This window comes from Manacus candei, unplaced genomic scaffold (genome assembly GCF_025592945.1).
Source record: "Manacus candei isolate 608988 ecotype Guabito, Panama unplaced genomic scaffold, ASM2559294v1 h1tg000057l, whole genome shotgun sequence".
NCBI classification, from domain to species: domain Eukaryota; kingdom Metazoa; phylum Chordata; class Aves; order Passeriformes; family Pipridae; genus Manacus; species Manacus candei.
The window spans coordinates 12943126-12956911 of NW_026138105.1; the positions used below are offsets into that span (position 1 = coordinate 12943126).

At 46.4% G+C, this 13786-nt stretch overlaps 1 protein-coding gene across 1 annotated transcript; it reads left to right on the top strand.

Annotated features, from left to right (window-relative positions):
* The first annotated feature begins 2572 nt into the window (after positions 1-2572).
* On the top strand, positions 2573-12991 carry MAPRE1 (microtubule associated protein RP/EB family member 1). Its single transcript, XM_051803197.1, has 7 exons — positions 2573-2681; positions 3360-3483; positions 6089-6234; positions 7821-8025; positions 8392-8501; positions 9189-9341; positions 9733-12991. The coding sequence occupies exons 2-7, from the start codon at positions 3363-3365 to the stop codon at positions 9787-9789; spliced, it is 792 nt and encodes a 263-aa protein (XP_051659157.1). The 5' UTR covers positions 2573-2681; positions 3360-3362; the 3' UTR covers positions 9790-12991.
* The last annotated feature ends 795 nt before the right edge of the window (positions 12992-13786 follow it).

Genomic DNA, 13786 nt, shown 5'->3' on the forward strand with positions numbered 1-13786 from the left:
ACTTTTGACTGCCTTCCTCTGCTCCCCAACTTTGCCAGACTGATTCTCCCGCTGTCCATGAAGACCTGGGCGTGCTGTGCCCATAGCCAGCATCCAGGGAGGTGTGGGTGCCTGCCTCCATTCCCGCCAGGTTTTCCTTAGCCACTGGGCTGCTGCCTCAGCAGGCATCTCTAAAGACTGAATTCCAATGCACATTTCAATGCACTGAAACAGCTTGTGACATTCCCCTGTCCTCTGTCCTCCCCTACCTCTGCTGGTCACCTGTCACCTGGCTCTGGCAGAGCCCTTCAGTGCCTTCTCACAATTAATTGGGTCCAAACCATGGGCCAACCCACCCCCCTGATTGGTGCTAGGCTGTCTTGCAAGGTGTTGTACAGCATCAGTGGGAAGTGAGAGCCTCTCTCCCAGCTCCTTCTACCTCTCTGACATGCTGGGACCCCCTGGCACCCCTGTCTCAGCTGGTGGAGGATGGCAGCCTCTCATTTTCTACCCTTGTGTGCAGCTTTCCACCCCAGCTCTGAGGATCATTTTATCTTGGTCTCCACCCCAAGGCTGTACTTGGGAATGGGCAGAAAAGGAAGCCCAGGTAGTTTAAAGGCTTTTTTTCCATTTTAACCTGGAAATTACTCTTAAAAAGTCTTCCTTGAGGGGTTCATTCTCCATGGCATATATTCAAGCCCCACACCTTAGTCAAGAAAATGCTGCAGAAAGCCAAGTGAGCTGCTTCATGTCACTTCTTGGGGACATGTAGCACTGTCTTGTCACCAGGCCCTGGGCTGGGAAGATGGCAGGGTGGGTTCTGTGTGTGCTGAAGGTGTTTGGGAAGCCTTGGCATTGCCACTGCTGCACTGGCTGGTTTTGAACCCCTCGCCAACCTCTCTGATCCTTGTGTCCAGCTGGAGCCCAGCCACAACACTAATTCCTCATCCCAGCTCCTTGAAGTTCCCGTTCAGAGCCCAGCACGGGGTTTGTGGGTGACAGGCATCCTCTGCTCTGCACCCCTCTGATGAGTTTGATTTTTCCAAACTGGGCAAACACGTGTCCTCCACTCCACAGCATCCCTGATCTTATACTCCAAATCTCACATCCTTTTCTATCTGATCAAAAACAAAACAAATAGATAAGGGGAAAAAAAAAAGGACTTGGGGAAAGTAAACAAAGATAAAAGAGGAATGAGAATTGTCTTGACATTAAGCTCACTTGATGAGAATTGTAGCAGACAAGTCTTCCTTGAAATGTTTTTTCCCTGTTAAGAGCCGCCTTTTATTATGTGTTTATAAAATGTTGTTAAGGGAGGAGGATTTCAGAAATGCCTTTTTAATACTTTTTAAAGGTTTCTAACTCCCTGGTGCTATTTTTTTAGGTTAAGGATTTTTAATGTTGAACATGTTGCGGGTTTTTGTACAATCTTCTAAAAATAAAAGAAATGTATCATTTTGAACACATTTTACATGTTTTTTTTTTTTGTATCCGGAGTGTGGAAACTCCCAACTCTTCCTTGTCCACATGATTCCACTGGTTTCCACATGGGAAACAGAGGGGATCCATGTCAACAGTTTACCATTTATCATGTCTGATTAAAAAGGAGTATTTCTGTATGGTTGGACTGTCTTTATTGGGTGAATAAAAGGGGGTTTGCAGCAGGAGGAGGGGCACAGTTGGGGAGCCAGGACGCCCCTTCCCCACTGCTGCTGAGGTGACACCCAGTGAACACCAAGGTGGCCGGTCCTGGCTGTGCTGGGTGGTAGAGGTCAGGCTGTGAGTGGAGTCTGATCTCTGGCTGGGCTAGGAATCAACTGCAGCTATTCAGTGAAGATGTAGTCTATCCCAAATAGGGATATAACCTAATGGGCAGGGACACCTTCCACTACGCCAGGTTGTTCAAAGCCCCATCAGCTCTGACCAACACATAGTTATGGTCAGTCAATTGCTTTCAAGACTAAGGTTATTTTTCAAAAAAAAAAAAAAAAAAATTGAGATCTTGTCTCATTATCCGAAAATCTGGGGAACCAGTAAGGACTCAATCATGAAATCAGCAAGGCATAATAATTTACCTCTCCTTGACATCTCAGCTGAAAATAAATGTGTATCTTACAAGTTCAAGCCATCCATCCACTAGACGGATTGCACCGGTGGCAGCAGGACTGCACAATTCTACCAGTTCAGAAAAAACGCCCTTAATTTCAGATTGAAATACAAGAGCCCATCAGTCTGGGCTGGGCTGTGCTGGGGTCTGGGCCTGGCTGTACCGGGGGGTTGGTACCTAGTGCTCGGTGCGGGGTGGTTGGTGCAGGGTGGTCGGTCCCGGTTGTACCCGGGGGTCGGTCCCCCCATTCCCCCGCCGCTCCCTCGTTCCCGATCCCGGCGCGACCCCTCGGGCACGCGGGACCCCTCGGTGTGGGCGGGGCCACCGGCTCCGCCAATGGCGGGCGAGCCCGCGGGGCGGGGCAGTGCGGGTGGGCGTGGCTTACATCCGTAGCAACGCGGCTGTTGGCCCCGCCCCTTAGCAACCGGCCCCGCCCTCCCTCCCCTTCTCGCCGGCCCGTCCCGGCGCGCGGCGCTCCCCGCGCGGGGCCGTGACGCGCGCGTGACGCAGGCGCGCAGCGAGCGCGTGACGCGGTCCCGGTCAGGGCGGGCGGGGCCGGTTTGAACGCGGGGCCCACGGGGCGAGCGCGGCGCAGGTACCGGGGCCGGGCCCGGGGCCGCCGCGCGGGAGGGGGGGACCCCGCGCTCCGGGGGGCACGGGGGGCACGGGGGGCGGCCCGGCGGGGCGCCGCCGCTCTGAGGGGACCGGCGCGAGGCCTGCAGGGCCGGGCCGCGCCCCTCCGCGGGTGGGGGTCGGTGGCGGAGCGGAGCGCCCGGCGGGGGGGCGGCGAGGATGGGTTGGGGGCTGTGTATGGGGGGTATGAGCGGGCCGTGCCCCGCCCCGCGGCGCGGGCGGCCCTGCCCGGCGGCAGCTGCGGCGGCGGCTCCGCTTTGTGCCGGCGGGGCTGGGCGGGGAGCGGCCGCTCGGGGCTGATCCCGCGGGAGATACCGTGAGCCGGGCAGGAAGTGTTCCGGCCCTTCCCGGTGGCGCTGGGGAAGAGAGGGGATGAGTGGCTTGCCGCGGCCGTGATTCCTTTTCAGCGGTTCCCACGTGAGCGCCGGGGTGCGAATTTTTCCTGGGAAATCGCGGAGCCGAGCCCCGTTCGGCCGTGGGGAGGGGGGGTCCGCCCAGCTGTTGGCAGCCGGCAGCTCCGTCGCGATGCGCTCGCTGGCGTGTCGGGAAGGCTCGAAAGGAAGCGGCTCCACCTCCACACAGCCCCTGAGCGTGGGGGACCGGCGTCTGCGGCACTCACACCTCCGGTTGTGTCTTTCAGAAAATGGCAGTGAATGTGTATTCTACTTCAGTGACCAGCGATAACTTGAGCCGACATGACATGCTGGCGTGGATCAATGAGTCTCTGCAGCTGACGCTGACCAAGATCGAACAGCTGTGCTCAGGTGAGGAGTCGGTGTCCCAAATAGAGTCCCGAATGGGATGTGCACCCTGGTTCTGCAGAGGGGCAGCTGTGCAGTGTGAGCCCTCTGTGCTGCCCTGCTGTCCTGCTCCTGGCTTAGTTCCTGGTGTGAACAGATTCGTGGTCAGCGTTATGAGCCAGTTATGGTTGGAGTGTTATTGAAGTGGTTGTTAATGGCAGTGTAATGAAAAGGCACGTTCTCCTGACTCACTACAGCATAGGTGCCATAAGGAATGGGCAATAATGTGAAAAAAAGACTGAGGAAGAGGGTGCTTTCCCATGAGGAATTAAGCATTGAGTCTCAATGGGTAGAGTAAGTCTTAACACGTGTAACTAGCAAAGACAATTGTGAATTATAGAAGAGCACTGGAGTGTGAGGAAGGCAAACTGGTGACTCGTGGGGTCACCTGCAGGACTTTTACAACTCCTTCTGGTCCCAGGGCACGTCAGTCTGTGTCAGCCCAGCTTAGCTGGGCCTGAGCTGACTTCAGCACAGCTGAATCTCATGTACAGTTATAGACAGAAAAGGGGAAGTTGTTGTGGTATAGCAATGGAGTTAAATGTTGTAATAGGGAGGGGAGTGTGGAAGGAGGAGGCTTGTAGGAATGAATAAAAGATAATAGTTTGTAGAGCTCTAAAAACCCAAGGCTAAAAATGCAACCTGAGTATGAGATGATTTGGGTGACTGCAACAGGCACTCAGTGAAAAGTGGAAGTGTAGCTCATACAGTGTCTTTGACTTAAGGTGTTGCTCATGGGATGAGAGATGTGGAATAAAAGGGGGAACAAATTTAAAATAAGTTTGGGACTGTCGATACAGCCTGGAAAAAACAATCCCAAAGATTACAGAGTAGCAGGGGACTCAAGATAGATATCTGAACAGGTATTTGTGGTGCCTTTTGTCTAACGTGATGATGGAGAAAAAACTGTGAGGGTGAAGGAACTAAAGATCTACACCCACAGAAGGAAGGGAAGTGATAAGCACTGTCTGCTTTCGGATGGGCAGGTTAAAAGCCTGTCGTGTGCAGGGTTGATTTGCACAGCAGAGAGGTTGTGCACTGGTGTGAGTGTTCAATGCTGTGAGAGCCCTGTGTTGAAGTGAGGGTGATTAGTGCTGGCTCTGCAGAATTTCAGCTCACCTGGTTTGAGGGAAAGACTGAGAGCTGTTGATGTACACACCGAGTAACGTCCCTTTCCTGTGTCTGCAGAAATGCTTTGTGCCTCGGCAGGTATGAAGTGGCTTTTGCTGTCATAGTCCTGTGGAAGCAGGAGTTCCCAAGCTTGCTTTGCTGCCTTTGGCGAGGGCAGTAGTAACAGCAACAGTTTGAGGTTGCATAAATGCACAAAAGATGACCTTTGGCTTACGCTGTGATCCCTCTTTTGATCATGCTTATCTCTCAGACTGCCAGTAGTGAGCAAACCCCTGGTTTCTGGCAAGTCCTCTGTGTTTGAGTTGGGATTGGAGTTCTGCAGCAAGTGAACTGAGAGACAGTGGAGAGCAAACAGCAAGAGTTGTTTTTTTTTTGGTGTGGTGTTTTTTTTTTTTCTTTTTTAATTTGCATCAGTGGATGGTGTCAGTCTTCTGGTAGCAGGTGAAAGTGGGAGCCCCTACAAAATATCTTGATGGAAAGTGAACTATTATAGAATGTGGTTGAGATGAATAGAGTAGTTTGGGGCAATGCTGTTATATATTACTTCTTGGTTTTCAGATAGCTCCCAAAAGCTTGTTGTGTAGCTGCTGGATGGTTTAGGTTAGGGTTCCCATTACTCCTTAATTAATTCATGCTGGTGGGGGAATAATGCTCCAAATGTTGTGCTGGTGTTTTCAGTGGCACATGCTTGTGTATCATCACTTCAGAGTGATGATCTAGTTTAAATTTTTTTTTTTTTACTGTGTGTGTATATTCTACAAAACCTGATTTTTGGAGGTGATTATCTGCTCTTTGTGGCTGAACTGAATCCCTCTCTTGCTCTTATTACAGCAAGAGCTGAATTAGAGGACATGACGGATTTAAAATTAATAGAAACACTATCTTATTTCAGTTCTTTGATTAAGGCCTGTTTTAAATATAATCCAGCTTAATTGGCCTTTTATCTTGGAGGGCACCTTGAATTGTGTATAGCTTCTATTTCTAGGAAGTAAATTTGGATAATGGTGAAATGCGATTTTTAGAATAATGCTTTTTCTGATTTAGTGCTATTAGTGTTGTTAAGAGGAGATTACATGCCTGTTGAACACATGTAGCATCTCAGATCTATACTGATATCCACGAAGAAAGGCAAGTCAAATTACTCATTGGATTTTTCTTTTTACCTTTGAACTGTGGAGGCAGGATTGCTCTTATTCATAAGAGTTCAAGTACTGAGCCCAAAAGTTTGGTTCTGCAGCTCCCATAAGCTTATCTGCGGCCATGCTGCACAAAAAAGGAGACTGAAGCTTCCTGTTTTCTTGCCTTTGTTGCCTTTAAGGGCTTGTGTAGCTGAGGAGTCAGGTCAGTTTGCTGATCTAACTGGAATGTAATTTGTGAAGGTTAGTGAGCTGAGCTGACTTAATTCATCCCAGGATTTGTGTTCTTTTCCTTTTGGCAGGTGCTGCATACTGTCAGTTCATGGACATGCTCTTCCCAGGTTCTGTAGCACTCAAGAAAGTGAAGTTTCAAGCAAAATTGGAACATGAGTACATTCAAAACTTCAAGGTTCTACAAGCAGGTTTTAAACGAATGGGTGTTGACAAAGTAAGCTGGGCTGTAACTGATTTCTCTGTGCTCTTAATGTTGGTGTAGATGGGATGTACTTTCACATTTAGAGTTGACTAAATCTGGGAACAGAATTTGCTTTTGGTTTGTAAATCTCAAAACTTTTGGTTTTGGTTTGCATTGGGGTCCTCAATTCATTTAGGACATGATCTGCTTTACTGCAGCCAAGGGCAGGTTTCTTGTTCTTAACGATGAGGTGAATGTTTCCATTTTAATTCTGTGCAACTTATGTTGACTAATATTGAAATTTCTATTGGATAAGGTTTGCCTGAACTTCCTTTTTTGGACCATGTTTATATGAGGTGTGCTCCCATAACCTACTGCTGTGATAGTCCTAAGGATTTCAAGTTCTTTTTTACCAGTATATAGAACTATATAATTGTTAACGTTGGAAAAGCCCTCTAAGACCATTGATTCTAACTGTGCCCCCTGCACTGCCAAGGCCACCATTAAACCACCTCCCCAAGGGCCACATCTACACAGCTTTTAAATACCTCCAGGTATTAAAACCTGTGATTTTTAGTGAGTGAAAATGAGATCTGTGAAAAAGCTTGTTCAGATCGAATGACAGTTCTGCTTATGGAAGGGGGATTTATCCAGGTGATAGTGACAGACAGTGTGTTTGGTAGGATGTAGAACATCCTGTGTTAAAGCTTTTTCCTTCTTTAAGAAGACAGCTTGTTGTGTGCTGGCAGCAGCTCCAACACAGAGTCAGTCTCTGCTTGGGGACAGTGACTTGTGCAGTCTGTCCACACCTGGACATCCAGTGTGGCTTCCAAATGCTGAATGGTCATTTGGAAAGTGGTCATTATGAAAAAACTCTTCCCTGTGAGGATACTGAGGCACTGGGACAGGTGTCCCAGAGAAACTGTGGCTGCCTCATCCCTGGAAGTGTTTAAGGTCAGGTTGGATGGAGCTCTGAGCAACTTGGGCTAGTGGAAGGTGTCCCTGCCCATGGCAGGGGGTTGGAATGAGAGGAGCTTTAAGGTCCCTTCCAAACCAAACCATTCTGTGATTCCATGAATCTGTGGTCATGTAACAGTTGTGGCTCCTGGTCCCTGCCAGGTCATGGACCTCAGCTCGTGACCTACAGACAAGACTTCACCATTTGCTGCATCTTTTTAATAATCTTCAGTTACACACCCCATTCCAGAGAAGCTGGAATCTGCTATAAAGGTGATGTTTTGCTCTTGCAGCAGTTCTGTGTGTTGGCAGGCTGTGGATTTGGTCAGCAGTTCATATTCATCAGACCCAGCACTGCCTGAACCAGCTTCACGTGGAGAGGAAGATTTGTGTGTGAGCTTGATGTAGCAGAAACCTTGCTGCAGAATTATTTAAAATTATTTGGACTCTCACCGTGAGCCTGATTTGTTTTTCATTCCAATTATTAGCAAAAATCCTACTATTTGACATAGTTGTGGTCAAGGAGGATTTTCTCTAGATTGGACAAGAGTTAGATTTGTATGTCTTCTGAGTGCATTAATTTTAAAACTTTATATAAAATTACAGAGGTTCTTTACCCTTAATATGAGTAATTTTTTTTTTTCCTTTTTCCCTTGCTTCAGATAATTCCTGTGGACAAACTAGTGAAAGGAAAATTTCAGGACAACTTTGAATTTGTTCAGTGGTTCAAAAAATTTTTTGATGCAAACTATGATGGGAAGGAGTATGATCCTGTTGCTGCTCGACAAGGCCAAGACACAATAGCACCAAATCTTGTTGCTCCAGTCATGAACAAACCCAGAAAATCTCTTGGAACTGGCAGTGCAGGTAGAGAAACTAGTTAAAAGATTATCTAGATCATCAAAAACTCTGGGGAAATGAAGACTGGGTTGCTATTTAAAATTAGTGTATGGGCTTATAGTGTTTTGCATCTTGTTTCAGAGATGTTAGGCTCAAACACTGAGGCTGCTGTAGTACCCAGGTGTCGAGGCTACAGAAAGAACAGTCTTCTCTAAAAGAGAAAATGGCAAGGATTGGTGCCAAGCCATGCCAAAAAAAAAAAGCACATGTCACATGGAGTCAAGGAAGGAACATATCTTCAAACTCTTGCATGCCTAAGCACGTTTGGAGGGGGGATAGTACCTTTATAGCAGGGAGAATTAATTAGAGTTAATTGGTGAATTAATCTTGCAGCCCCACAGAGGCCCATCGTTGCACAGAGGACCCCAGCAGCTCCCAAAGCTGGGTCTGGGATGGTCAAAAAGGGTGGAGGAGACGATGAATCGGCCGGACTGATCGAGCAGGTGGGTACAGCACAGCCCTGGGAGTGACCTCTGCTTGGCAGAGTTGTGTGCAGGTTTGTTCCTCCAACAGCGTGAAATGTCTGGGTTGGGCAGATGGAAGAAAACTGTCTGAATCTAGTCAGCTCATTTAAACTCATGTAGTTGGAAGCCTTTGTTAAAATGCCTTGCTCTCCTGATGGGAGTGAAACCCCTCCTGCACAGCAGTGCCCAGACATTTAACCCCAGTGTGTGCCGTGTCACACATAGCATGGTTGGGAAGTATTTCCACAGCTGTGTTGCAGCTCTCCCAGCATTCCAATGGAGCTATGAGCAGCTGCTCCTTCACTGAAATCCTGAGTGTAACACAGCTGAAACTGCTGTCAGCGGGAGAGTTGTCGTGAAAGAATGTGTGAGCAAGGAGAACTGCAGGCAGGCAGTGCTTTACCTATTTCATGGAATCAGCCTTTAGAATTTCCAAGTGTTGTTGCATGTGTTGAACTGGATTTTCATTGTGGCAATGTTATAATATTACAATTGGAGAAATAGCCCTTTTCCTCCTCTCACAGTCCCCCTCCCCTCATATCTTGGTTACTACTGAAGTGCTTTGCATATCAACACCCTTCTGAGAACTTTGGGGACCCGCCTTTTGCATGGATCCTACTGAATTCTGTCTCTGGTGGATAAATTATTATTGATGCCCCTTGGCAGATCAATGTATTGAAACTTACTGTTGAAGATCTGGAGAAGGAGAGAGACTTCTACTTTGGCAAATTGAGGAACATTGAATTGATCTGCCAGGAGAATGAAGGGGAGAATGATCCAGTGTTGCAGAGGATTGTGGAAATTCTTTATGCCACAGATGTAAGTAATCTGTTATAAATTGGGTTGCACAGTTCCTCCCTGCCCTTGTAATTGGAAGCTGGTTTGCTTTCCAGGGCTCCTTCTAGTTCTATTTTTTTTTTTTTTTTTTTTTTTTTTGTCCCATGAGGTTTATGGCCTAGCTTTTTCCTGTAATAAAGGAGCAGATAGCATAATTATAGTCAGGCAGCAAACAAGGTTGGCCTTTCATGAGAAGTGTGTAACAAATAGATCAAAGATGAGGAAAATACTTCTGGTAATGCATCTTGACACTGTAAATAGTGACTTAAGGGTACCTATCTGAAGTAAAAGGGGGGGGGAAAGGCACACAGAGTAGCTAGGAACTGGTTTGACATCAGATTTTCATTAAAGCACTTGTTTTCTTCCCCTTCAGGAAGGCTTTGTGATACCTGACGAAGGAGCACCGCAGGAGGAACAAGAAGAGTATTAACAGACCACATACTGTACCAGCAGAGCAGCAACATCAGAATTCTTTGCCCCAGATCATGTGCTTAACTGTAAAATACTCCACTTTATTCTTAGAGGACTCACTGGTTTCTTTTCATAAGCAAAAAGTACCTCTTCTTAAAGTGCACTTTGCGGAAGTTTCACTTTTACAGTGGGTTTGAGTTAGGAGCTCTTTCTCACGCTGTAGCAGAGCAGTATTCACATCGAGGTGGTATATTTAGGGAGCAAGAGGCTGAATATTTGGAACTCGTTGCAGAATGGTTTGCTGGTAAAACACTGGTTTGTGGGAAGACTCTTTTTGTATCTAAGGTGGCGTGTAGTAGAGAAATTAAAGACTCTGACTCACAGAAAGATTGAGTTAATGTGAAATTGCAGCACAGAAATTATAATAAATGCCTTAAGAGTATTTAAAATATGCTTCCATATGCCAAATTGAAGTAATGTGATGGGAGATTTTATGTGCTTCATATTGGGGTAGACGTTTGTTTAACTCCATTCACTGCTGTCCGAGAGGCCTTGCGTGGCAATCTCACTGTGTCAGCAAGTGCTCAAAAGGGGCTATTAAAACAAAACTCCATTCCTATGTAAAGCTGCTTACTAAGTGATTAGTTCTCGATGAAATGGGCCTTAATGTTGCCTGTCACAAGATTAGAGGGAGTATGAACAGCTGAGACACATAAATTACCTTGAAGAGTGCTGAAGCCTTTCTCTGTGGCATTGTGGCTTTGCCAAAACGTACTGTGTTTTCTGTAAGAAAAACAAAAGCAAAGGGCGTCCAGTCTCACTGCCTAAAATGTCCTTCAGAAATAATTTTTCTTCCTGGCTCTTGTTTCTATTTGTTCTGTTTATTTTCATTTCTTTTGGAGTCCTTTCTGGTCTCTCATTTTTCCCTTTCCCATCCCAAGGAATGCTGATCACACCCAATAGTTGTAACAGGACTTGCACTGTGCAACTGACTTTGAATGAAAGTGAAATGAGCATATGAGGATGATATTTTTCTGTTTTCTTTCTTTTTCCCTTCAAACCAGGGCATATTAATAATACTTGCCAGTTCAGTAGTCTTCTGGGGTAAAAACTAAAAGATGCTGGCTAACAGAGCTAATGTTATTGCAGAAAATACAGTACTGAGACTAACTTAAATATTAATATTTAAAGTACTTTCCTTAACTGTCCTTTTTTGCTATCATGCCCCTCATTACTGTTGTGTTTGGCAAGATCCTGCAAGACTTCTGACCCCCCTTCACTACTGAGATTGATCAGTCCTGTTGTGCTTGTATTCATTTGTTTCTGGTGGTAGCTTGTCCTAAAATGTGTGTAGGAGAGCATTTTATGGTAATTGTGTAGTGCATGAATCTTTGTGAAGTTCAGAGAAAAACCCAAATTCAGTGAATGCCAAAAATGCAAGTATCTAGCCATTGTTTAAAATTGCAGTGGTGCTATTTCTCTTGTGGCCTTTTAGACTTTTGTTGCCCTAAAACTCCATTTTACTGAGAAACCATATTTGACTTGGATTTTTCTTGACAGGGTTTTTCTATTTTAAGCAGTTTCTAAATAAAGTTCTGTATTTCAAGAGTGTCATGTCTGCTGGAGTCTCTCGTGCTTTCAGATACCATTAGGCAGAGCTGGAGCTCGTGGTAGTTTTGTGGTGAAGCTTGCAGGACCTGGAATTTCAGCTTCCATTCTCCAGCCCCAGGCATTGCTAACCCCAGTAACAGTAATCTTGGAACTTTCTTTGGAGTGTGCTGGGGGAAATGGTTGCTTGAGTTCTTTTTTTTTTTTTTTTCCCCCCCTCTCTTTATTTTTCCCTCCCACAAGTGGATGGGATGTGAGTGTGGTGTTGACTTCCTCCTCCTCATGGTGTTGGAATGGGGCTGTGTAACAGGAATGCTGCCACATACGTGTGTTTAACGTGTTTTAAAACTGCTAAAACGCTGGTTTATTAATTATAAACAAATGAGATGTTAATTGTTTCTGTCAACAGGCTCTGTGAGCAGACTGACTGTAAACTGAGTTGATTTGTTTGATTTGAAGTGCGTTTCATAGATGAGCTTCAATTCTCCTGTCACAGCTGTGTGCACAGACCAGCATCTGCAGAGAAGTGCTCATGGGGTTTATCTGACCTTGGAATGGGAAGTGATCCCTGCAGGGCTGCTCCCGTGCTGGGGAGCACCCTCCCTGCCCCTGAGGGCTCTGTGGGTGCCTTACTCTGGAGAACAGGCACTGCTGGCACTGCCTGCTGGTGTGGCACAGCTGGGGCTGGACTGCACAAGCACAGACATAGAACTGGGGTTTGATGCACATAAAATCTTCTTTACCATTACTTCCTTGCTTTGAAGTCGGAAGCATATTTTTTTCGACTCTAAATACTCCATTATTCCAACAACTCAAAGCAAAAGATGGCAGCAGGATGTGGCTGAAGGTGAAGATGACTTTTGAGAGGCCAGAAGTTGTGCACTGGGACCTGGTTGCTTCAAATCTCTTTCTAACAGGATTGTGTGTGTGGAACTGGGAAGCACCCAGGTCATCAAATGGGTTGATTTTGGACAAAGCAAGTAAACAACCTTTTCTGCTAGGAGAATGCTGAGTCAGAATTCCTGCTGGTGTGCCTTGGGAGGCTGATGGATGTGTGGACATATTGGACGTGCATTATAAAGCTGAATTGCAGTGGCAATCTGGTCAGTCACACACTGCTCAGATTTCCAGTTGCTTACATCACTTCTTTGCTACCAAGATGAGTTATAAATAGAATGGGGACAAACTCATAGAGTCAACTTATGGCTCTGTTATAGATATCTTGGCATAATCTGTTTTTTAATGTCCTTTTTTGGGAAGCAAATTACAATAAGCCCAACTCAAACCCATAGACTTAACGTAGCTACTCTGTTACCCTGGTACAGTATATGCTGTTAATTTTAAATGCTCACCTGCTGGAATGATTCCAATAGCATCCGACCTTTCCTAGTATCTTAGTTTATCAGTTATTTGAAAAACAAACAGGATGGAAGAAGCAAAAGCGCACATCTCCTTTCTGTACCAACATGTCTTACTTGCAGGTGGACTCGTGGATGTTTGTTTTGTTGGTTTTTTTTTTAACTTTTATTATTCGTTTTTTAAAAAATTCCTGGTTTGCAATGACAATTCTTACTGTAACTGGTAAAAGCCTTCAAATAAAGGCCAGAAACTTCCTTGCTGTCGTATCACATCGCTGTTTAGTGTGACTGCTTGAGCACTCAGTCACCTCGTAGTCCAGTGGAATGTTCTTCCACGGGAACATGCTCAGAAGTGGGAGTCGGGAGCATCCTGCCAAGGATAAGGCTGCTCACAAGGGAAAGGTATTTTTTGCAAGTTGGTGTGTGAACTCAGAGGGCTGTACTGTAGATTCCAGGCCAGTCTGGTGGTGCACAGCCCATGCCTCTATTCCTGTACTGGTGCAAGGAAAAGAGGATAATAATGTGGGCTGTTACCCCAGGGCTGGGACCATCCCAGGTTACTGGCAGAGGAGAGGGAATTCGTGTCTGGGCTCCTGTGCTGTGTCAGCACAGCTGAGGAATTACTGATCTTTAAATGCAGAGCGCAAGGAGAGACAGAACCATTTCAGATTCATAACAACCACTTCTGGTTAGTTGGAATGTGAGATGGCAGCGGATGGGGGTGGGTGCAGCCCTGGCACTGGTGATGCTCGGAACACAGGGAGCAAAATCCGAGGTGTGACTGCAGGAAGGAGACCTGAATGAACTGGTGAGATCTCCTGGGAAGAGGTGTTGTGTTCCTCACAGAAATCCTGTTTGGAGAGTTACTGGATGTGGAGTCAGCAGAAGGAGGAGTGTCAAACGTGTGACCAGAGAATGTGGAAGGTGAGTGTGGGAGTAGAAATTAGAGAAGGTCGCAGTGATAAAGGATAAATGCATAAAACCAAAATCATGGCGTGGAATTGGAGAGGGAAAACTGGGAAGGTGCCTGATGTGGGAGAACACCCCTAA

Coding starts and splice junctions, on each gene's coding strand:
- MAPRE1 (XM_051803197.1), top strand. CDS start 3,363: ATGGCAGTGAATGTGTATTCTACTTCAGTGACCAGCGATAACTTGAGC. Junction 8,502..9,188: donor CGGCCGGACTGATCGAGCAG/GTGGGTACAGCA, acceptor GCCCCTTGGCAG/ATCAATGTATTGAAACTTAC. Junction 9,342..9,732: donor AAATTCTTTATGCCACAGAT/GTAAGTAATCTG, acceptor CTTCCCCTTCAG/GAAGGCTTTGTGATACCTGA.